The sequence below is a fragment of the Elephas maximus genome, chromosome 6, assembly GCF_024166365.1.
Source record: "Elephas maximus indicus isolate mEleMax1 chromosome 6, mEleMax1 primary haplotype, whole genome shotgun sequence".
NCBI lineage: Eukaryota > Metazoa > Chordata > Mammalia > Proboscidea > Elephantidae > Elephas > Elephas maximus.
Genome location: NC_064824.1, coordinates 74,202,080 through 74,226,614, shown reverse-complemented (window position 1 = coordinate 74,226,614; position 24,535 = coordinate 74,202,080). Strand labels below are relative to the sequence as shown.

General features: G+C 49.8%; 1 protein-coding gene and 1 long non-coding RNA gene across 4 annotated transcripts; both read right to left on the bottom strand.

The window, feature by feature from the left end:
• Positions 1-11: 11 nt before the first annotated feature.
• Positions 12-13,878, bottom strand: LOC126077827 (uncharacterized). Of its 3 annotated transcripts, none has more exons than XR_007517872.1 (3): positions 13,567-13,878; positions 1,666-13,398; positions 12-531 (listed from the first exon to the last, which is right to left on the bottom strand). It is a non-coding gene; the product is annotated as an uncharacterized LOC126077827 (long non-coding RNA). The 3 variants fall into 3 exon arrangements; XR_007517873.1 differs by having other exon boundaries at positions 13,764-13,878; XR_007517871.1 differs by lacking the exon at positions 13,567-13,878 and having other exon boundaries at positions 12-190; positions 281-531; positions 1,666-13,164.
• Positions 13,879-18,055: 4,177 nt separating this feature from the next.
• On the bottom strand, positions 18,056-20,288 carry HOXD8 (homeobox D8). Its single transcript, XM_049887512.1, has 2 exons — positions 19,049-20,288; positions 18,056-18,664 (listed from the first exon to the last, which is right to left on the bottom strand). Exons 1-2 carry the CDS (start codon positions 19,620-19,622, stop codon positions 18,369-18,371), a joined length of 870 nt encoding a protein of 289 aa, XP_049743469.1. The 5' UTR covers positions 19,623-20,288; the 3' UTR covers positions 18,056-18,368.
• Positions 20,289-24,535: the final 4,247 nt, after the last annotated feature.

The window sequence follows — 24,535 nt, the reverse complement described above, 5'->3', positions numbered from 1 at the left end:
TATATAGACAACGTTATGACCACCGGGTCCCACCTAGGTTGGGAACAGACTGCTGCCACCGGACTCACGAAGTTACCCACTCTTTCAGAGGCGGTTCAGGTAGCCTGTCGGGCTTGGTGACAATTTTCAGCAATGAGTTTCCCCAATCCTTGTGCGGGGACCGGGGCTAGCGAGCAGCCAGGGCATTCTTCTTAAGAAAGAAAAGAAGAAAAAATAACCCATCCCAGAGATGAAGGATTTATCATTACCCCCTTCTCGGGATCCAAATAACCCCCCTTACCAAGTGGTATTTTCCAGAAATGAGCAACTGCCCTGGGCAGCAGAAGAAAAAGAGGCAAGAGACGAAAATATCCTCTGCCCATTTCAGTCTTCCACTCCAGGCTGGCTGCCAAAGCTAGTTCTCTTAAGAAGTCCCGCCTTTACCTTCCTTGGCCCTGCACCGGGCTGGCCTCTTCCGTCCCCGCTGCTGCTACAGACCTGGAGGTAGGCGCTGCTTGCAGGCACCGAGCCACCCTGCACTGGGGCTGCGAGCTAATGGTGAAGGACAGGACAAGGGGTCATTTGAAATCATTTACAAACATATCACAAAGTTTCATTATTTTCACCTTGCCGACAGCAGCACAGCAGAGTATAAAAGTTCACGAATTGCACCCACCCCAGCGCCTCGGGACTGTCCAGGGCTCGCTCCTGGATTGAGGACACCAAGGGCACAGATGTGCTCAGGACCTGGGTGGATTTCAGGGGCAAGGGTTGCCTGGGCTCGGCTCAAGTGGGGCTTTTGGATCCCTGACCATAAACCAGAGGTGGGTTTTTATTTTTTTAACTTATTATTATTTTTGCCATGATTTAAAAATTACTTTCTAGTCACAGACTGGGCTTGGTGGGGTGGAGCAAGGAGAGCTCCCCCTAGCCTGGCCAAAACTGGCACACTTTTATTTATTTTTTCACCTGGTAATCCTTTGGTTTAGCTACTTTGGCTATTTCATAGGGATTTCCTAGGTGCCAATTCTAACAAGGGCTCTGAGGCTGCCCCACTCCCAATCCCAGGCAGGTCCCCCCAATTGACCCTCATGCCAGGCACTTTCACACATTCACCTTCCTGGGGACACAGGGCCTGGGCTTTATCCAGGCAAATCAAAGGAGCCTGCTGGGATGGGTGGGGACCGGGATAAGGGTGCACATTTTCATATTTGTTAGACGCTGTGACCTGCATTTCACCTTATTGCTCGACTTGTTCAGACAGGTCAAAGCCAACGAGTTATTGATGAACAAAAGCGTTAAATATTCACCTCCCGCTCAACTGCCCATACAAATGCTTTTGATCTCTCAGGCTTTTTTGTGCTGTGTTCAGCTACAGGGCTCCAAATGTGGGTTGCATGTGAGGAGCCCTGGCATAGATAAGCACCCAGAGCCAGGGAGTGGGGATGGGGGTGGGGACAAGACCAGGGTCCTGGGGACACCAGATTTTCCAGCCTGGAGACCAGAGCCCGTTTCACTTGAGCTGGCCTATCTCGCAGATGGGAACTAGGAGCAGGGCAGGATCACCACACCTAGGGATGAGCAACCTCACCAGGGAGTTGACTAGTTGCCCAGCCACCCAGGGCAATGAAACATGGCCCAGAGCCAAGCCCCAGCTTCTCTGACCTTGGAGAGAGGGCTGCTCACCAGAGAGGTAAGGGTGCTGGGTTCCTGCTGCCCTGGCATATTCCATCTCCCATTAAAACAAAATCACCTCCGTTTTGCAGAGAGGGAGGGACCGCTGTTTTTTCCTCGACTCTCCCCGTCTATTAAAAAAAAAAATTACTACCATCATATTAATCATAATGAGACGGTCCTCCTGAAGACGTCACAGGCCTCCTCAGAAATGTAGCTGTCTCCCGTGGCCCATGAAACTCGGAAAGATCCAAACTTCGGAGACTAGGGCCCCAGGAGTCTCTGCCCGCGCTGCACCCCGCCCAACCGTGTTTTCCCGCAGCTCCAGCGGCTCTGGCGCTGGCGCTGGCGTGGTCATTCGTAAAGTCTTGAACAGCAGTTGCAGAGAAGCAGAGGTGAATGAGAAGGACCCTATACCCTCCTGCTCAGCCCAAGTCCCCAACCCATAGCCCACAACGGAGGGGCTGGGGCCCAGGGGCGGGATGGGGAGAGATGCCCACGTAAAGTTCAGAATTCGCACCCCCTCCGGGAAACGGGCCAATTAAACACACCCAAAGCCATAGAGGTTTAAGTCTTTTTGATTAAAAACAAACAAAAAAACAGGAGCCGGTTGGGCTGGCCTGCACTGCGGAGGGGACTCGCGTTGCCTCCTTGGACTAGGTTGGTTAGATCAGGAGGCGATGCTCGCCAACTTGTTAATAGGGCGGGCTGCTAAGTAGCTGCAAGCTCTTAACAGAAGCGCGCCACTGCGGCGGAGCTGCACCTGTGCGAGCTGGAGAGGCCTGGGAAGGTCCGGGAAGGCCCGAGGAGGCCCGGAAAGATCCAGCAGTGAGTTCCCTTGGGCAGGTGACTGCGAACTAGGCCCTACAAAAGCTTTCCGGGTGCTCAACTTAAAGCCTCCACCTCCCACATTGAGCTCTCCTTGCATACCCAGGCCTAGGGAGGGAGGCTCCTGGATTCGCCCGCCCACTCCGCTGGCGCGGCCCTTCACCTACCACCTCACATCTATCAGAACCGCCTCTTCGCGATTCGGAAGAAACGGGAAGGTACTTACAGCGGCGATCTCTCGTGGTCCCGGACCTGTTGCAATAAAAAAGGGGCCACTTAAATTCCACAAGATGGTAAAGCAGAGATGGATGATACACAGAAAGATGACAAGGCCCAGACACCTCACCCAATACCCAGACCTCCCTGCTTCGGGTGCCTGCCTCCAGGCATTGCGCAAAATTCTCGGCAGAGTCAGAATCGGAGATCCGCAGTCCTGAAAGGCAGACCCACAGAGTCGGAAAGTGTGGCTCCCAACATTTCCCTCACTCCACGCACACTTGGGCAAAACCTTACTGTTTGCTTGGCCCGATTCATGCTGCCTATAACAGGGTTTTCCCAGTGGGAAAACGAAAAGCGAGGTGAAAATGGGCCTTTGTGTGTTTCTTCCTGCGCAATCGGCCGAGTGGGCGCAAGTCTACTGGGCAGCGGGCCGCAGCTCCATCTGTCCTCCGTCCCAGCACCCTGGCCCTCTCTGCTGGGAGCAATTCAGCTCCCTTTTCCAGTTCCAGGTTGGTTTCAAATTCCCAGTGCTAACCAGCGCCCCAAATCTCATTTCTTCCCAAAGAAGGACCTGGTATGGCTGGGACTTGCCTTCCCACTTCTGCTCCAATTCAAAACAAAGAGCAATTTCCAAGGGGAACGAGGACCCAAATGATAACCGAGGAGGAGGAAAATCAGTGGTTTTAAAGGTAAATGGCAATGCTTTAGAATGTTACCCAGCTCTATGGGTATGACATCAATTTCTCAGCATTGATGCTGGAGAACCCAGGAAACAATCTCACAAAGCAGCAGTCCTCAGGGAAGCCGGCACCCCAGCTTTAAGTTTTCAGTCTTCTCCAGTTTAATTACTGGATGGCAATCTTCTCTGAGAAATCTCAGGAGCAAAGCCATCTCCACCCTCATCCTTTCTCTCTCTCTCTCTCTCCACCCAGACTACCTCTGTTTTTATTCTACTTTTGAAGCAGAGGCTCCATTATGGAGAGGAGAGAGAGTAAATGGGATGAGGTGGATGGCCTCAATTCCTAACTTTCCATATTCAGAATGAAGGGGAGAAAACCTGGATTTCCCTCCCATTTTCTAATTTAGGTGTAGCTAAAATTGGAATTAAGTTCCTCTGGACTTCTCACCCCAGGCTGAAAAGACAAGGCAGAAGTTCCCCACCTCTGGAGCTGTTGTGGAGAAAGCAATAAGTGACTTACTGTTTTTCTCTCCGACTGGGCAGGGGAGCTAGGAGTAGAACTGTCTCCTTCTGAGCCTGAAGCTGGCTGGAGCCTCTCACTTTCCTATCGCTGCTCCAGGAACCAAGCATCTGCACTTGTATGCTCTTAACCTAATTTATGGTGGGAATTATATTTTGGCTTGTCAACTCTCAAGCCATAAAACAAAGTTTATTGGAATCACGTGCTTGTAAATAGCCACTCAGGTCCCCTCTCTGCAGAACCATAAATAACCTTCAGCTTTAAACTTTTATTCACTAAATAAAGGTTTGCTGCAACTGTTCCCTCAGATTTAAATAGTTCCAATATTCAGGATGCAAGGGAGGTCATATTCATATCAATACCAGGGCTTTTCAAATACCATCTTTTCAGAGAAGGCTGTTTAAGTTGGGAGATAGTGCTTTTTGGAAAAGGCTGGTTGGTGGGCATGTCTTATGATTCTTTGGCTGCATTCACTGTGAGTACCATTAATTCCTTTATTTCAATCATTTTCTAGCTCTAGATGTGGTAAAGAAATAAAGAGGAAAGTCAAAGGCCATTTCTTGCTTGCTTATCCCAGAAATTGGAAGTTATTTGAGATTTTGTTCAGGCTTCAGTAGAGAGAGGGTTGTTAGAGAGAGGCTGGGTGGGCTTGGGGGTGGGGTGGCAGCTGGATTTAACACTTGGCTGCATATTGTGGATGGGCTTAGTGAACGAAAGTTGAAGGTAGCCACATGCTTAGAGGTTTCTATGATTTGCTTAGATCTGAAAGGGAAGCCTTTGCAAGTGACCAAACTGCTTAAAACAGCAAGACTTGGGGTTTGGTAAAGTGACAAAGTGGAGAATAGCCCATCGAAATCTTTGGCAACTGAAGCTCTGAAGAAAGCTATAAAACAATAAAACAGCTCTGGTGTGAAAGGAACAGGGTGTGAGGAAGCAAATGAGGCTCTCAAGGAACCCAAGATCAGGAAGTCAGATGTCCCCACTCCACAGTATCCCCAACCACAGGGCTCCAGGCTCATGGGTCCCCAGGGGCCCAAACCTGGGTGGGATCATTAACAGGACTTCCCAGTTCATTCCCACCAAAGAGAGAGCCTAAGAAAGGAGGCAGGAGCAGTGGGAGCACGCTGTCCTGCCGAGAAAGCCAAGAAAAGGGGCTTGGGCCTGAGCACTTCTCTACAGAGAATGTGACATTCTTTGCTTAGTGCAGATGGGGGTAGGAAAGATGCCCCCAGCTCCCATGAAGAAATGTAAAGAAAAAGAGAACTGACCCCCCAGTACTTTTCAATAGCCCACCAGAGTTGCTACCAAACAGTGTGAAAACATTTGTGATTTTGACTATTCTGATTTAAATAATGGATGTTCTGTATAGATTTGTAGGTCAAACATACATACATGATTTCTATATCAAATTCATTTGGAACAATTTCCATCAGCAAGTCCCATCAAGCCCATGAAAGGGATCCCTGTACAAAGATCTTTGCATCCTAATTCCCACCCATTCTCCATGCACTTTGAAACTCATTTCCTGATTTGACTTTCATTAGCTAGAAGGCAGCGGGCTTTTAGCCTGGATTGTTGGGCACCCATTTCTCCATTTTTATTCCATTCGTCACTTTGGATTTTTTTCTTTCCCAGTTGGTAGCATCTATTTTTTTTTTTTTTAAGAAAGGGGTAAAAACCAATCCTTTAAAAATTGGTTTCTGATTCTGTTAGTACTAGGTCAGGAGCTTCAAAATTAATCTGTTAATGTACTGTAAAAAAAAAATCGAAGTTTGAGGGGTTGAGAAAAGTTTTCTTTATTTTTTCAAGTTAACCAAAAAGAATGAATTAAATGATGTATGACTTTCTGGGCAATTATGATGAGCTTTTATGGGGGTGGGCCAAGGAGATGACAAGGTTGAGGGTGTGGAGGTGGTGTTTGGAACAGTGCCTGGCACCTAGTGGGGCCTTAGTAGATATTTCTGAATGAATGGTGTTGGAAGGATGGTGATAGGAACTTGTTTGCAGCCTTCACTGTGGCTTTCCGAAGAAGATAAAATTACACAGCCTACACTGTATATTCAGACAATAACAGGAAAGTAACTAGCTATGACCACAGAAAAGAAAGAAAGAAAGGAATACATTGAAGTAGGCATCTTCAGTTATTTTCTAATCTTAGGACAGCCAGGTGAAGTGATTAAGGAGAGAGTGTAGGCCCATCGTCATACAATCTTCCATTGCCTCCCTCCCCCTGCCCAACATATCCTGGGTTTCTGCAGATGAAAGAGAGAGTCAGGTGGGGAAGAGAAAATTCAGTCCAGCAGGGAAGCCAAGAGCATGGGGAGGGGGCTATTGGGGTTTTTTCAAAGACCAACCCAAAGACTTTCAATGGTAGTGTTGGTGATAGAAGAGGAAGTGGAAAAGGAGAAGTTAAAGCCCTCTTAAAATCTGTAAGGAATTAATTTCTGGTTAATGTCGGACTCTGGGCACTGTCCCTCACCATTTGGCTGGAAAAACCAGTCCTAGGAATCCCTGTCCAGTGAGCTCCCTGGAGGTGGGACCCCTTATAGGGCTCCTCCAACCCAGAAGCCAGAGAAGCTCTCAGGAAGGAGGAGAGAGTGAAGGGGCCCCAGGAGGCAGCAGCTACACTCCAGCAGATGCTGCTATGGAGGCCAGCCCTCTGCCCACCCTCAGGACCCTCTAAGTGGCCTCAGAAAAGAATGTTCTGATCTTGGCTTTTAAGAGGCCTCTTGCTGGGAGGTGATGTTGAGCTCTCCTCCTAAACAAAGTGTTTGCACAACCAGAAGGGATAGGTGGGGAAGAGGCTTTGGATGAATTCCCTAGGCCAGGGACAGATGGAGAAAGGAGACTGCTCCAGGCTGCTACTTAGGGGCACAGGGCTTAGCAGGGAGCCTCAAGAGAGAGAGAAATTTGACTACATATCCCTGGCACTACACTCTATCACTGAAAAAGGAACACTTCTCTCTGCTCCTTGCCTCCACAATGGAGCCCACTCATTGGAGCTTCAGCTTGAGGTCCTCTGGGAGGAAGAGGTGACCCCAAATGAAAGCGTCTACAGTAAGAGAAGGGACCCAGGGCAGGAACTTCAATGGTGGGGCCAGGGACTGGAAAAATCTCCAGTGATCCCAAGAAGAGCAGGGACTAGGGTCACCATCCATGTCCTGGGAGAACTGAGATGAGATGGCACAGGGGTTGGGGGGGTGGTGATTGGCAGCATTACCCTAGGCCATGGGTAGAACTCGGCTGACAAGGTAGGTAGCAGAAAAGAGAAAATCTGACCTAGGTGGACTTCTGGTCAAGCCAAGAGAAGCAGCTTGGCCAAGGGCTGTGGAGGCCTTCTTGGGAAAAGACTAAAATCAAAAGACAAGAAAGTCAGAGTCTGGGTGGAAACTTGGTTGCATGGGGTATGAGCATGTGCGTACCATAGTCTGAAGCAGTATTTGCATAAATCTTTTTTTTTTTAAATAAACTATCTCAAAGAATAGGAAGGAACTGATGAAGATTTGGGGGAATAAGGACTCTCCAAGACATTGTTGTGGTCCAAGGTGAGGGCTAGAGCTCATTCATGGCCCTGGGGCCCAGCTTTTGGAATACGAGCAGATTGTGTGGGGGCACTCCCTAACCTGCTCTGCTGTTGCCCACTGGGTCCTTTACTTTCCCACCTTGTGCCAGATTTCAAGAAGACCCAGTGTGTGTGACCCTATAGGAAGATACGGATGAGGTGGGGGTGGGAAAGGTGACTCCAGGTAGTAAACAGTGGGCCTGCTCTCCGGAAAGGTCTGAAGCTCTCTGTTGAAGTCGTAGATGTGCCTATGGCAATGTTAGGCCTCCCCTACCTGACATTTATCCATTGAGGAGCTAGGAGTACCTTCTTCTCAGGTATGGCCCTAAAATCCACATGTAGACAGGTACCAGACATTGAGACCCAAAGGGGAAAGACCTAGAAATCCACCATAGCAATAGGAAGAGTCCCAGAACTATGTTCTCCTGTGTCTGCCGCTTCCTGTGTGATCAAGCCTAGGCCTCTGTTTTCTCCTCTGCAGAATTTGAGGATTGGGTGAATGAAGCAGGTCTCTTTTTTCTAGGCCTGATTGCTGAGCAGAAGGGGGATGATAATGGTAATAAGGAACATGTATCAAATGTTTGCTATGTGCCAAAGCTTTAAGTACTTAACAAGGGACTTGATATACGTAAAGCAGTTAGTAGTGCTGTGTAAGTAAAAATCCTCATTACAAACGATGAGGTGTGCACTGTTGCTATCCCTACTTTTCAAATGAGGAAACAGGCCCAGAGAATTTGCTTTACTTGCCTAAGGTCACACAGCACGTAAGTGATAGAGTCAGGATTTGAACCCAAGCAGTCTGTGAACCCATAACCTGTTCTCCTTTTTGAAATCTCCAAGCCAAAAGAAAGGGACCCATTTCCTTTTTCCTAAAATAGAAGCAATTATTCAGTCTATGATGTTAGAAAACCCAAGCAGGGATGGAGCCCCAGGAGCTATGGGGGATGCCTGAGTTGTAGAGGCTGAGAAGGAACATGGCCTCTGGAGACCTTGAAACCATAAAGTAAGAGAGACCCTTGACCAGTGGTTCTCAAACATAAGCATGCATCCTAACTGCCCTGGGGGAGAGTGTTTACAAAATGTAGGTTCCAGGGTAGCATACTTGAGACCTTCTGATTCAGTAGGTTTGGGGTAGGACCTAGAAACCTGCACTATAGCACTTGAAGCAGGAGATTTTGATGCAAACCTTCACTGAGAATCAGTGCCCCAGTGTAGGAAGAAAATGGGAGCAAAGCATTACATTGTCAGGAGACAATGGGGCATCAGTGGGGCTTGGTCAGAGCTAGTTATTAAAGTTCGGTGTTACTACTGGTAAAAGAAATGAACTGAAGGCCTGAAATGCGGGAAGGTGGTAAGAGAAGGGGGCGTGTTTGGGGTAGAGAAGAGTAGAGATAACATCCGCGGAGTTCTTAAGTCGCAGAGCCAATGGAGTTTGCCTCAAGGGACCTCTGAGGGAGCCCAGGGACCCAGGCTCTTTTCCGGCCCGAGGAGATGCGGAACACTGTGCTTTCCAAGGCTGCCCATGCTGAGTGGCAGGGGTGGGAGCAGGAAAAGTAGCAAGCACAGCAGCCCAGCAGGAGGGGACTGGCTGGGACCCTGCGAGTTGGGCGTGGCTGGCCCCAGTGCGGGAACCCGAGTTTCCTGCTTCCCCGAGCGCAGCGCGCAGAAATCGCGCCCCCTCGGGGAGTGCGGAGGAAGCGAGGTAACTCGCCTACCCGGAACCAGCCTTCGGGCTCCCGGGCCTCGGGGCTGCCCTGGCCGCCAGACCCCGGAGGCGGCCCCGGAGGGGAGAGCGCAGCTCTGCGACCCCAGCCAGCGGCAGAACGCACTTGGCGCGCGGAGCTGGAGGGCGGGGCGGGGGCGGGGTGGTGTCACGTGCCCTCCCCTCCCCCCCGCTCACTGCAGCCCAGGGCGTCTCCCGCGCCGTAGCAGCTGGCGAGACGCTTGTCCTACAGCGCCTCCTTCTGGACAAGACGCCAGGCTGCAGAGCAGGGGGACCAAGCCAGCCGCGAAACCCGAGGCCGCGGGCTTTCTCCGGCGGGCGGGAGTCTTCCCGCACCAGAGACTGTAAGCTCGTCCTGGAACGTCCCCTGGGGCGCCGCAGGGAGTCGACAGTGTCCTAAGGTTGACTCCCACACCTCCCCCAGCCCCAGCACTGACTACAGGCTCGCGCCCAGAAGCGCGCATCCCCCAGGAAATGAGGCGAGCCCGGCCGGGAAAATACCTCTAGTTCGTCGGTGTATTTATTTATGTGTGTATGGGCTGCTGTCGCTGAGCCGCCGCCTCACCGAGCCCTCGGATGTGCAGCGCGGGTGTAACAAGATCCGGGATTGGTCGGCCTGAAGGATTGGCCTGAAGTTTGGCGGTTTGAACAGGCGCCAGGAGGAAAGGTCTTTTCCCAAAGCAGAAGCACCAGGCTGAAGAAAATCTACACACTTCCCCGAGGGATATATATATATATGTATGTATGTATGTATATACATACACACCTGGAAAGAAGATTCGGTTTCTCTTGGCCCCTAGCTCGTATTTGCTGCCTATGTCTAACGTGCAGCGTTAAATTGTGTGTGTGTGTGTGTGCGCGCGTCATGAGTCAAGATGACTGAAATTAGCAGAGTCAAGGGCTGAGATGTTTGGATATATTTAGATGGGAGGCTGGAATAAAGGAAAGATGAGTAGCGAATCTGGGGCGGGGGTGTGTGCACGGGGTGGGAAGATCGAGTTATATCTTCCTGCTGAGTCCACTTGCCCCTTCCCCCATCCGTGCTTTCCTGGTTGGGGCCCTGGCTGGGCTATTTCACTGCACATGCGCCAGACGCTGGGCCAACGCGCGTGACAGGGCTGGGGGGGCGCTGAGCTGTGCACTTGGCGTTGTGCAGCGCTGGGCACTGTCTGGCACCCCGCACTGCTCCTCCTCTGGCTGCAAAGGAGCCCGGACGCACCATCTCAGTTAGTCAGCAAACATATATTTCTTTTCTAGGAAAACCTGTATTAAATAAAGTCTCAAGCATCCTTTCTGATTTGCAGGCCCTCTTCCTCAGAACAAACAAAATCGCCACGTTGCCAATGAACACCCTCAATATTGTCATTTGGATCAGCAATGTCACCTCTAGTGCATGGCTTCCTCTGAGTTTTAAATAAGGGAGGAAAGGCACGCTACATTCAGAGAGCACTTCTCCCTCATTCTTCCAAACTACCAACTCGAAAGGACCATTCCTTGGAAAGAGGGTACAGATTCATACCATTTTCGGAAAAATGGCCCTAGATTGGATTTGAATTGGAATCGCGGGTTTTGGGTGTCTTCTCCCCAGCTTCCGGTGCCCCTGCATGTCCTGCCCCACCGCCCAGCAGCCGCACTGCGGCAAGGCCGTAAATACCTCTAACAGCTGCCTGCCAGCCCAGGGTGAAATACTGTCTTTGTTCCGATTTCCCCTGCTTCTCGGTCTCAGAAAACAGAACTCTGGCGAAATATATTTAATTGAAGGAGCATCTGACTGAAAAGTACACTTGGTTTTCAGCCCTCATGCTTGACCACGTTTACAATAGCGAGCTTTGCTCTTTTTCCTGGTCCTCGAAAGCCCAGTCCACAGCCTGACCTGCGGAAGCTGAGGCCAGGCGGGACACGCCATCAGCTCTCTAATCTATAGAGGGGTTCGGGCCACCGGCACTAGAAGTCACATTCCTGGACATGTGTGCTTTTAGGGTCCAAATATTTTATATTTCATTTCACTTTTTGTTGAGTTAACAGAGACAGTGGGGCTATTTCCGGCAATAGCAAATGCATTAACTAATCTTGGATTAAGTGGCCTGGGTTCAGATGTGATTTGCGGATTATTTAATCCCTTAGATGCAATAGACTGTTTCGTTATGCTAGCACCAGGCTTACAAAGAGCCCCTCAGTCTTCCACATCTGCCCATGACATCACCCTCCACTGCGTAACCGGACTCGCAGCCTGCCCAGGTTCTCAGCCACTCGGATACGCTTGGCCACCAAACCCTGGGAAAAGCGACTCAAGCACTGAACACTAAAGTTTGGCCAGCAGGACCACAACTCCCCAGCACCACCACCCTCTACTGGGTCCAGGCCAACCTGAGGACTCCTCCCACTCCAGAGTTACCGGAGGGGACCTATAAGCCCGGACCAGGGGCCTGGTTTTCACGAGAAATCTTTTCATCAGTATCAAAGAATGATCCCTACGCTGTTATTCCGCAGTAGAGAAATTGTTACAAAATACAGACACTGCAAATAAAAAATACCACTCAGTTTGTTATTTGTGAGTGATCAGAGTTAGTCATCCAAGACAATTCCGCAGAGGTCAATTGCCTACAAATTGGCCCTCCATTTTGAAACAAGTGTGATTCCATCGTTAATTACCAAATATATATATATATATATACATTTTTTTTACAAAGAAGTCGTTTATTGTTCAGAAACGCTTTTACAAACAACACCGTTACAGTGGAATATTCTGAGAAACAATGAGGTCGGAGACATTAGTATTTACCGCTGGGTGCTTTGGAGACAATATCCCGCCATGCGCAGGTCGGCCCCATGCGCAATGCGGCAAATTGTCCAAAGGTTTTAATATTTCACAACGTGTTCACCAGGGAATAGACAATAGGATTTGTGAATTGTATCCTTCAGTGTCCTTGAAAACCGGTGGGAGAAAACCAGCATTATTTTTTCGGCAAAGGGCTTTCTTGATGCATAATGTTTCGGTTCAGTAATTTTGAAGTAGAGGGAAAATGTTGCTATATAAAATTTATTTGTAGGCAAAAAAACTGATACATTTAGAGAGCAAAGTATTTACTATTTTTCTACTCTGACAAACACATGCAATGTTTGAACTTGGGGATGCTTTGCATTTCTGAAATATCTGTTTTTTTCCCCAAGAACTGCACCAAATTTTCTGATATTAACCTCCACCAAAACATGCATTCATTTTGTGACAGAAAATAATCCAAATTCACCTGACATAATGTTTGATGCAGGAGGAACCTTTCTTGAATTATTACAAAAATCCTCTAAGAACTGAAGAAACAGTGAAACATATTTAAAAATCCAGCTCATACACAAGGCCCAATAAACTCCCAATCCTAGAAGCTAGCCAGTATCACTCACCAAAGCCTAGACTCAAAAACGAAGCACATCCTTGGTACACAGAATCCTCCCCACCCCCACCCAAGTCCCAACCCTCAGAAAACACCTGTTAGCCTCTCAGGTACCTCCGACCACAAACAAACCGCAAAACCATTCAGGGTGCCTCTAGTGACCCTCTGCAAAGCTGAGACACCGTCTACACACTCTCCCAAAGGTGGGGGTTGAGGGACTCGATCCAGGCGTGGAACTTTGTCTGCCGCTAGCCCCCTCGGAGGAAACGAGGTTTCCCCCTTCCACTTCTCAGCCCAGTGGGACCCCGCCCCGGGCCCCAGGGGACACCCGTTCGGGAATGGAGAGATTAGGGGGCAGAGGGCGCAGGCAGCGACTCGCAGCTCCTGGGGAAGTGTAGGATGGTGGGTCGGGCTCACCGAGCTGCCTTGGTGCGGGGTGCCCAGGGCTCCTCGCTGGCGTGGCGCGGGGACAGGGGCGACTCTTACCCGGATGCTACCCAGCCAGAAGCGGCGGTCGACCGGGGCGGCTGCTGTAATCCATTAGGCGCTGCCGGGCTGCGCGCAATCTCCGCGGCCAGGACCGGCGCATGTCTGAGACCGAGCCGCGTCCGGCCGCGCGGCTGTGGGCACCCCGAGCAGGCCGGCTGCTTCGGGCAGGCGGCGTGGGCGCCGGCGGGGGCCTTGGCGCTCCGAGGTCCTTCCAGGCTCTCCCCCGGGCTCCACACCCGCTCCGAGGCGGCAGCGGCGCGGCCAGGCCAAGCACCGAGCTGAAGGGGAGGCCGCTGAGGACGCCGCAGTCCCGCAGCCCGCGACTGGAGCCCACCTCTGCAGAGACAAAGGTTAGGAAAAGAGGGGGTGAGGCTCTGGGAAGGCAGAATGCGGGGGGAAATTCGCCTGGGAAATCAGGAAAAAGGCCGTGAAGGCGAGCGGCGCCTGCACATGACCAGCCGCAGCCAATGACGACCGCAAATAGGTCATAAAAAGGTCTATTACCAAGTTGTAAATTTTCTTCAAACAAAAAGGAATTTACTGCAATTCCTTGCGGATTTTGCACATACAGCTCGCAAGCGCCATGTTTTTTCCTTCTCTTTCTCTCCCTCTTCCTCTTTCTCTCTCTTCCTCCTGCCTCTCTCCCTCTCTCCCCCTTTCTCTTTTCTCTTGCTGGTCTCCTTCCTGCCCCTCTCTCGCACCTTTGCTAGGAATTTTTGGTTTTTTCTTTTGGTTTAGCTCAAAACCTGTACACAGTTGGGCTCTGTCGGTGGGAAAATAAGCGCGGTGTCCTGGCAAGGCGCTCAAGGAGGAGATCGCGGCAGCCCCCATACTCCCACCCTCACCCCACCCCCACCCCCACCCCCACCCCCGCCATACGCAGGTCACTCGGCTTCTCCTCCCCTCCCCTCCCCTCCCCTCCCCTCACAAAAAGGCCCGCTTGGGAAGGGCGGCTCAGCACTTTCGGTTTTCGCCTCGCTCCGCTGGGGGCAAGCCAGCCCCAGTGATCCTGCGCAGAAAACCTGAGCTCTGCTGGCAGAGAAAGCTCGCTCCCCCAACTCCGCCCCAATATAAATTGGGAACTTCCCATTTCCTGGGGTTTCTGCAGTAGGAGAGTCACCAACCAGCTCAAAGCCCGGAAATGGTTTTCGGTACTTGTCAACCTCTCCAGAATACCAGTCTGAGGGCCCACTGCTTGGCCTTTATCTCCTCAGAAATGTCCTCCTGGACAGGCTGGGTTAGAGGAGAAGCAATCTTTCTGATTCCCTTTCAGTTCCTTCACTTTAAGCCCCTTCTAAGGGCAATTCTCATTTTTATGGAATTTAATTCTAGTGCCCCTCTCCTTGCCCTCAAAATGTCCATTGAAAAGCCAGTTTAGTGCAGTGCCGAAGAGAAGAGGGGACCCATTTGTGACTTCCCAAAATCAGCGTAGAAAAAGAAGAATTCTTTTTCTTCTAAGGCTGAAGTCACATTCCCGTTGCACTTGTGATACGAGCTGCTCCGGGTGAACTCCCTGGAAGTGAATGCCCTTGGCTGGCTTCCTGCATTCCCCTCCTCATTAATGCCAGGGCATGACCATCCAGGCTTCAGACAGGCTTAAAAGGGGTAACTCCTCCCCCTCCCCATCCTTTCAAGGACACTGTATTTTGACTTCTAGTAATATGTTTATAAATCTTTGCAGTGGATGTTTGTGTGTAAATTCCCTTCTATTAACATCCTCACACCAGCAAGTACCTAAGAAGACACGGAGACTTAAGCAGGAAGCAGCACAGCACCCTCCCGAGCAAGCTATTTGTAGCCCTCAAAAAAACTCCAGTGACCTTGAATGTTTTTTGATTAACGGACCTCTGTTTTCATCTGTCAGCAAAAGTCATATCCTTTCTAGAAGCCAGTGGGACCTAACTGTGCTGGGGGACCGCAGCAGCAGCCAGGTCCATGAAAATGTTCTCCCTCTTCCCTTGTCTAGCCCCAAATGCTCAGGAATTTGGCAAATACAGGGGAAGCAGAGAACACACATTCAAATGTGAAATAACACCTTCTTCACGGACAAACACTAATATTAATTACATCAGCAAGTGGGGCAAGTTGTTGGGCCTTCCCAAGCATAGGACACTTTACAGTGGTCTAGGTACGTGGAGCTGAGCAAAGAGATTGTTCAATTCTAAAATTTCCTGAGAAACAATCTCAATGGGCAGTTTCCCTAGTTATTCTTTCCTCCATCCACACAGATAAAAGTGAAGCTTTATGACCCTCCTTTTCAGCTTGAGGAAGAAGGGCTAGGGAGAGACTCTAACAGAAACTGCAGCCGTATTTGCCCTTAGCCCTTACTTCTCCGGGCAGAGGTAAGCGATGCACTGGGCTTTGTGGGACCTCACAAAATGGCAGTTCCTGAACCGATTTTTCTTTAGGAAACATCGAGACCCACACCCTCCTTTGTGTGTTTCTGGCTCTTACAAACAGAGAGCCTAAATCACTCGGAAGGCTTGGCTCTTTCATTCAGTGCTAACATTGGAGGGGCCTGTTTTTCTCTGAAGAGTTTACGGACCTTTGTAAGCCAACTGCAGCAGTCTAGGGCAGAAAAGTGCCACCTGGGTTTGCAAAGGGTTCTCTGAAGGTTTATGCAAATTTCTGCGGCAAAAATGTTTGCTGGCTTGTTGCCGCAATATTCCGATGTTTACAGATTTGAGCCAATTAGAATGGTGTCTTGTGCGCTTGTCACTGCGGGTCTGTCTGCATCAAACACCATAATGGGGGTGGGGTGTCTAGCCACTGTAAGAAAGAAGATGGTGAATGCTGTTCTCTTTATCTGGAGACAGATCTAGGCTCTTCCCCAGCTACAAAAGGAAACACATATACATACCTACATTTATTTATTACGGACATTTTCCGAATTTGATACTCCTGAATACAGCACTATTGCAACAGAATCATTTTCTCTACAGGAGCTAGCATTTTACTAGTGGGTTGGAGGCCAGTAGGGCCAGAGGGTTCAACACCTCCAGAGCAGCAGAGAATGACAAGGAAATAAGGACATTTTAACCTCCTCTTCCTTCCTTTTTACACCCGCCCACATACCAGATAGCCCACTTGGTAGAGTCTTGCCAAAGTCAACCCCTCTAAAAGTGACATTTGGGGAGCATCTTGCTAATAGAAAGAGGAGTCCACTAAATCAAGGGCAGCTGGGGTTTGCCCAGCACTAGCCTGTGGACAGTTTGCTGGAGGAGGCTGTTGCCCAGCCAGGCTCTCCGGCCTTAACATCCAAGCTGTGAACCAGTCAGCGCAGAATTTCAGGCAGTGCACAGTGCCAAACTTTCCCAATCTAGCATGCGCGTTTGCAGCTGTCTCCTCTTGTGCAAATGTTATGCCTCAGGCCTCCTGACTTAAAATTGCCTGTCCTGGCTCAGGTGGTGAAAAGCCACAGCCACAGACTGTTATCTGGATGGAAAGCGAGGTGGTGCCTGGCATCTGGACCCGCCAATGCCAACATCTCCGCCATCAGTGAAACGGCAGGCAAAGGGACTGCCACCACCATAGGAGGTGACCCAGGCTCAAAGCTAAAGGATTCTATTTTCTTACCTGTCAACAAAAGCCACTCTAGAAATAAAGATGTGCATGTAAAAATAAACACATCTAGAAAAAGCAGTGAGCTCTTAAAAGATTACTTGATAAAGACGCTTTCCCTTTTGCGGAGAGAACTGTTAAATATCTCCCCCCTTTTCCCTCCTCCCTTCTCCTCCCCTTCCCCCTTAAAATGGCAGCTGCAGGAGCAACCTTGAGTGGAAAATGGATATCTTGTTAATAACAGATCCCAAATCCCAGCATCTGCACGGGCTCAGCCAAATAACCTCTGGCGTAACCCGGACTCAGGGTCCTTCCCTATTGGGCCTACAATTAGAATCCTTTGCAAAGTTCAAAGCTATCTTAAGTCTTTTAGAGCAAGAAGAAACAATGATAGCCTAGCCCTCTCTGCAATGAGACTCACCCCCACCCCACGGCATTAAAAAAAATTCAACGTGAGATGCGTGTAACCCCCACCCCTTTATTAAATAGAAACCTTGAGTGAGATCTTGCTTCGTGTGAGCCCAAGCGATTGTTCATAATTTAGGAAAAGAGGTTTTGCGGTGCTCAAAGACACTGGCTCTAAAAAGAGGTTCATTTCTTTATTAAGCACCTAGATATGTTCTAGAGCGGTTGTTTACACTCGAATTTTTCTGCGTTTGCTCTCAGGACTTGTTTCAAAGGGTGAAACCATTGCTTTCCTGGACTACAGCAGAGGACGTACCAACCGACATCTGAGATATGCACAGCAAGTTGGCTCAAAATGGGCGTGCGAACAGAGCGCAGGGAATACAAATAAATATGGCACTACTCAAAAACACGGAATCACGGCGGCCGCGGCATAGAGACCTAGCGATTTCAGGCGATTATAAGCGCGGTTCAAAACGATAGTAGAGGACAAGTTGAGAAACCAGACGCGTTCCACGAGGCGACTTGCCAGAGTGAAAAGTTAATAAGTGAAAATGTTACAACTGGCTTTTCAAGTATTCATTCACTCTAGAATATTTAATTGCCATAATTTGTATAAGCTATAATGATTATATGTCAACTGACACTGTCCTGAAACTTTTGTCACCAGCCCAACGGTTTCCCGAAAGTTAAGGAAGCTACAGAGCCAGGACTACACATTACACTCCTCAGCTAACATGTGCTTTTTCTGAATATTTGGCCCAGACTTTTCCCCAGAGATATTACATTTACAAAATTTTCAATCTTTCAGACTAAACAAAAGGCAACCAGATCATTAATTATAAAAGCAAAAAGAAAAACACAGTAATACGTTTTAATCAAATAATATAAAGTAAATATTCTGCAGGCATAATTTTTTTAAAAAATTAATAGACTTAATTTACTCACCATAAGGAAAATATTTTAAATGTTCAATTGCACTTGTTTGATTAATAAAGCATCTTATATTCAATTAAAAAAAACTTAGTGCTAATCATTAGGAAGTTTATGTTGTTGAGGCAAATCAGCTCAGACATTAAAAACTACAATTATAAAAATATAGCTACAAGGTCAGTATGAAATCACCCTTGCATAGGACAGCTCAAGAGCTGCTTTCATGCTGTACTAGAAACTTTTTTTTTAACACCCAAATCCCTCTTAAAGCACAGAAACCTCAAGAGCAGTGACATGAAGGTAGCTTGAAACACAGGAAAGGTCCTTTCCAACAAAGAAAAGAGAGGCGATGTCCACCAGCACGTGCTGAACGTTTTAATCGGCTGGTACAAATGTAAAGGTGGAAGTTAATTTGTCGGGCCTTCGTCTCTGTCTTCCTCCAGTTCTTGAGCTTCCTTTTTGGTTTCCCCATCCTTCGCCTCCTGCCGGGAAACTGGGAATTTGTCCTTGTTGTTCTCCTTTTTCCATTTCATTCTCCTGTTCTGGAACCAGATTTTTACCTGCCGTTCAGTGAGGGCTAGGGCGTGGGAAACCTCGATTCTTCTTTTCCTGGTCAGATACGGGTTAAAAAGGAATTCCTTTTCCAGCTCTAGGGTTTGGAAACGACTGTAGGTTTGTCTTCCTCTTCTTCTACCAGGAGTTGCTGAGTACAACAAACAAAAAAGGGAAAACAAACGTTTTAAAAATGTAATGGTGCCTCTGCAGGTTGCTGAAGGGTTCTGGAATGGGTCTAAGGGGTGAAACATACGCAGCTCCTTTTAGGTCTGATATATATAGAGTGTGCAGGCAGGAGGGGCAGAGAGAAGATCTTCCCATTTATTCTGTCCCCATCATCTTTACACGGTTTCTACTTTAAAAAAAAAAACTGTATTACTTTATGAATAAGTAATGCAAAATACTGAAGCTACCCAAGAAGAATAAGGAGGGGGAAAGGGAGAGGAAAAGGGAGTTTTAAAGCTAGAACGTGAGGTGAAAGCAGATTTCTGCCCCTCTCCCCGCTTTAAAAAAAAAAAAAATGCGTCCCAACCTTGTGGTCTCATCCAGGGAAACATTTGAGAAGGAGACGAACTCTGATTTAAGTGGTCTGGGTCCTCGCCAATATTACCACTGGACGATTTACAGTCAGGATATTGTACCAGCTCGGCCTCTTGCTGGGTCGTAAAAATCGGCTGTCTCTGTAAGTTATCGTATCCGTAAAACTTCGCGGGCTCCCGGTGACAGGCAATCCCGCCGCAGGGGGGAGGCGGCGGGTGCGGAGGATGCGGAGGAGGAGGGGGGGCGGCCTGGTAGGCTGCGGCCGGACTACCCCCGCCAGGGTGGAAATACTCCTGGCCCGGGCCGGGCCCCGGGCCTCCCCCACCGCCGCACCCGGGCCCCGCGGGCGGCCGATGCGCGTGCGCCTGCGGGGGCGCGTGCGGGAAGCCGGCGGCGCTGTTGCCATAGAGCTGCACGGCGGCGGCGGCGGCGTGGCGGCCGCCGACCTCGGGCGCGAAGTGACACTCGTAATAAGTGGAGTTGATGGCCTCGCCCGCCGCGGCAGCCGCCGCCGCCGCCGCCGCCTTGTACTTGGAGTACAGCGGGTTCACGAAGTACGAGCTCATCGGGGCGGCGACGGCGGCTGCTGGGGCCGAGGGCGGTAGGCCCGGGCGGGTGGGCGAGCAACGCGGAGCAGACAGGGAGCGCCTCGGCGCGGCCGCCCTGCCGCGGAGGCCTCTGGGGCTGCCGCTCGCGCCGCTGGGGCCGCCGGGCTACGTCGCTGCTGCCGCCCGCCCGCGCGCGCGCCCGCCGCCTTTGAGGCCCGGCAGCCGCGGGCGCTCGACTACTAGGCGCTCATGCCCGCTTTCGCGCCCGCCGCCTTGGCCTCGCACCGCCTCCCGCTTGGTTCAGCGGCCTCGCCCAGCCCCCGCGCGCCGCCGCCCGCCCGGCCTCTCCCGGCGCGCGCCGGCTCGGCCGTACTATAATCGCCAGCGCCCTGGGTGACCTGCCCTGCTGCCTCCACTGTTTCCTCTCAGGCCCCAGGCGGCCCTGAGCGCAACGGGACAAAAAAAAAAAAAAAAAAGTGCGTCCGGCCCACGGGGACAAGCTTTGGCTTCGGTTTACAAACCCCGCTCTGGAGGGGGGAAAAAAAAACCCTCCACCAGCCGCCACCTCTCACCTTGCCCCCCCGCGTCCCCCTCCCAACATTCTCGCTGCCGTCGCGGCCGCCGCGGAGGCTGCCGCCCCGGTGCGCCCAGGCGAGGCATTTTCGCACCCCGCCACTGCGTGGAAAGGCAGCGAGATAGGGCGAGATAACGCGCGGAGGGATTCCGTGTGGAGGCCGCCGCTGCGCCGGACGAGACGCTTCACGCCGACCGGGAGATGCCTCCGCCGGCCTTAAAGGGGGCCCATAAAGCCGCACTGCCAAGTGCTCGCCTAACGCCCGAGGCCGTGGGAATGCGGGCCGCGGCTAGCGGGAAGGGGCGCGGAGGAACCTTAGACGTGGGAGAGGCAGGGAGGCCACTTTCCGCAGGCTACAGAGCAAATGAGTTCCTCCCGGGTCCCCAGGCAGCCTTGGAGAGGTCAGCCGTGGCTTTTGCACCCCTGGATATGGGGGTGCGGCTCAGGGAACTTGGAGTGTAGACGGACCGTGCATTTGAGCTTGGGCCTCTCTAACTGGTTTGATTAAAGGCCATCAGTGTGGCCCCAAATCCCGGCGTTATCAAAGCGAATCAAAGCCCTTCTTTTCCAACCAAGCGGGCCTAGTGGAAATGAGGTGTACATTTACCCTTGACACATTGCACGCCTGGCTGAGGCTCCCAGGTTAATTGATATTTAATGGAAATCATGCCCATGAATATAGTTTCCATCATTTCACCCTTGATAGACGTCAGCAGCAGGCGCAGGGGTGGGGGGAGGCTTAAGAATGCTGGGGAGAAACATTAGCATTGCTGAGGCGGTAAATAGAAGAGCGGGGAGAAACGTTCCAAGCTGGGAAGGAGAACGCACGTGGTGGCGTTTCCTCGGGCAGCAGGAGCAGCTCCCAGGTCTCAGCCCCGGCGCGGGGCGGACCTGGGCAGGCTGTGGCTCGGGGCGGAGCGCGGGGGGCTCGACGCCTGCCACTCTCCCCATCGAGCCTCAGGCAGGCGTTCAAATCGCGCCGGTTCCAGGCAGCTGCAGGCGGCGTCCATCTTCTGCAAAGGATTCTAGTTAATCGGCGCAGTCGGTGAAATGACTGTCGAGAGCGGGTGCGGGGCTTAATTTACAGTTACTAATTTTTCCAATAGAGAGGAAGCAAAGGCTCAGCCTTGTGAACGAGGAGGAAACAGCCCGCGCCTTGTGGCCAAGTAGGGTGTGAATCCGCAAAATGGTCCCGATTCCCTCCAAAGCCACTGGGTTTTACACCATCAACCGCCTTCCCTCCCCCGCTCGGCTTTTCTTCTTCCTGTCGCCCTCCCCCCCTTTAATGTCCAATAAATGTGATAGGTCTCGTGTGTATTTTTCCTCGCCCACTAGGCCTTCTTCGCGGGCTCTTTGGGTAACCAAACCGCTATTCCTGCGGGATAATCCAGTGTTTAATGGCGCCAGGCCCATCGGCCATGGGAACTGACCTGGGAGACGCTCCCGCCTAAGCTAAAAGGCACCACTGCGGGTTTCCAAGTCAAATGCAAATGTTTCAAAACCCAGACGGCCCCAAAGGCGCAGCAGGCGAGTGATATCAACTACCCCCTCACTCCTTGTGGGTTGGCCCAGGCTCTGAGCGAGATCTTGAGATCGTTCCGGCTGGACTGAATATCATATTTTGCAAATAGAGAAAATAAGGTTGCGATGGAAAGGCATAACAAGATAAAATTTTCTGCAAGTATCAGAATCGACTCGACAGCACTGGGTTATTATTTTAATTATTTCTACAGGGTATGGTTGGAAATGGTTAAGGTAAACGAATTGCCAATGGACGTGCTAATGATAAATAAAGCAGGCTTTGTTTTTTAATTAGTAAGGAGTGCAGGAGACTTTTCTTGTGGGGGTGGCAGGTTTGATTTTCTTTTTTTTTTTCCCCGTCGGTCTTACTTACAGGTAAAACTTCCTTTAAATCCGAAGGCGAATGAAGAGATCCCGACAGTTAACGATTTGCGTGTCGGTCTTGCAACTACCCAATTAAAAAATTATTATTTTTAATAAAGTCTTGGAGCTGACTGTCATCGTGTTTTTATTTTGTTTTGTTTTTATTTCACTGTTTGGCGTGTGTGAGAGGGCTTTGGAATGGAATGGGGGAAAAATAGAAAAGCGAAACTAGATCTCAATAGTGCAAGGCACCTTGTAGAATTATATGATTTCTAGGGGAAAAAAGAAACATGAACACTACAAAATTCATTTCTACGCATTCCGGTCTAATTTAGAAAACATTACAAAGCTGCATTCCCTCTTGGGATAAAACACCTTTTTTTTTTTTAAGTTTTTAAACCACTTTGTTTATAATCTGAGTAGAAAAAGAGCTCGATTAACTTCCTAAATAAAGATCTACGCTTTTTTTTTAGCGTTTCTATTTTGATAGAATGCATTAATACAACGTTTTAGTTCCAGCTGTGCCATAGTGTAAATTTTCCGAGATCCTGACCCAAAATTTTATACCTAGAAAATACAGCTGGAGAATTTGACAGTGTACATTGTTTATTTTTCTTTGAAATTATTCTAATTTGGAATTAAAAATAAGACTGTAAATATTTTTCATCAAAACCTCACTCGCCGCAACCCCAGGTTTACGAGATCAGAAAGTGGAGCAACAGCGCTCTCTAGTGGCCAAGTGGCACCTCGAGCCGACCGAGCTTAATTTCCCTGTTCCTCATTTTAAGGCATCTCCAATCTTGTTCTTCTGTTTGACTGGGGCTTGGACCGCTGACACTAATAATGCTTTATCCCTTTGATTGTCAACAAGTCAAGATTTTGGGTCTCGGGGCTCCTGAATGCCGAGAATATTCCTATGTGTGCTTCCGAGACCTGCCTTTTCCGAAGGCTTCCAGCTCTTCTTTTCCCAGACACTGTAGTTCTACATTCTGTCATCACTCAACAGTACTTTCTAAGCACTATTATAAGACTGGCTAGATTCAACAAAAAATCACAACTTCCTAAATATCAACTGGAAGAGGCTTTCTTTCAAAGGATCCCGACATTGTGAAAAAACTGAGATATTATAGAAGTCAAGATTGTTAGTATTTTCCTTTTAAAGTTGTTATTCTGAATATTAAATCGTGAATATTTGGTATTTTAACTTTGCCATTTTAATGCTCTAAGCCCCTTTGGTTGGTCGATTTTAGGGGGATCTCAGCCAAAACAGGAGCCTTTGGCTGGATCTCTGAGTGACCTGCTGGAAAGTCCCAGTCAGGCTTGTATTCATTTGAATTTCTATGCATAATAAATGGGATTTAAAAGTTATACAAAAAGTCACAGAATGAAATGAATTGACTAAAATTCTGCTTGGATTTTAAAAAGCAAATACTTTATCTCACCAACTTAGGTGTTTCCTGTGAGGTTAATCTTTTTTTCTCATTTTCAAAAATGTTTCCCTCCAGTTAGGGTGCAATGATTGTACTTTCTATAAAGCAAAATAGATATAATTTCTAACAATATTTTTGCTACACAATTTGGAGTGGAGGGCTAGATATTTTTGTGAAAGTGCACTGGATGTTTTTGTGAAAGTGTGGCTGAGTAACTTCACCTTTCCCCACCCACCATACAGCCCTGGCTGGAAGACCCAAGGTCGCTAACTCCCGCCACCTCCCAAATAATAGATCGGTTTGGTTTTGTTTTAAAAATCGGCTAGAGCTCAGAGATTGTCAAAATATTATAAAAAGCCACCCACTGCGGGCTACTTCTAATACCAAGGGCATTTTAAAAATCAAAAGCACACCACTCCATCCTTCCTATCCCCTCTTTTTTATTTCCTAGGTGTTCACACCTCACCCGGAGCTCCCAAGCCCCTGCCTGGTCTAGCGCAGTCTTGTTTATATTTTACTGTCCAGATTTGAAGACCCAGTTTTGTCTGCATTTTTCCTGTCCTCCCACAAACACAAACATCAAAATGAGGCGGTTTCAAAGCGAAGCTCCGGGCCTGTCGTAAACTCATTACCTCCAGACGTCTCGCCGGCTCGATGGCTTTATGACACCTTGGCTCTTCCTGTTTTCAAAGAACCCTAGGTATCAGGCTGGACGCAGGGGCGGGGGCACAAGCATCACCTTCTGCCGGTTCTGGGCCTTGGCTTTCCCTCCCAACTCCCCTCCCCCCGCTTGTTCTTCGAGTCCCCTCTTTCATCAGGATCCCCAAGATCTCTGCCACCGCTGCCCCCGCCTCCCGCCCAGCTGAGGCGGCCTGGCATCGCCGCCCCTCGGGCCTGCAAAGGCTATGCTCACCCGAACCCTGGCTCACAATGACCTTCATTTTAGCCTCTGAATGCGCCCTCAGAGGGCCGAGCTGGGGGCTAAACATACGGGAGCTGGATGGCGGTTGAGGGGGCGGTGGGGTGGGGGTGGCTAAGGAGGA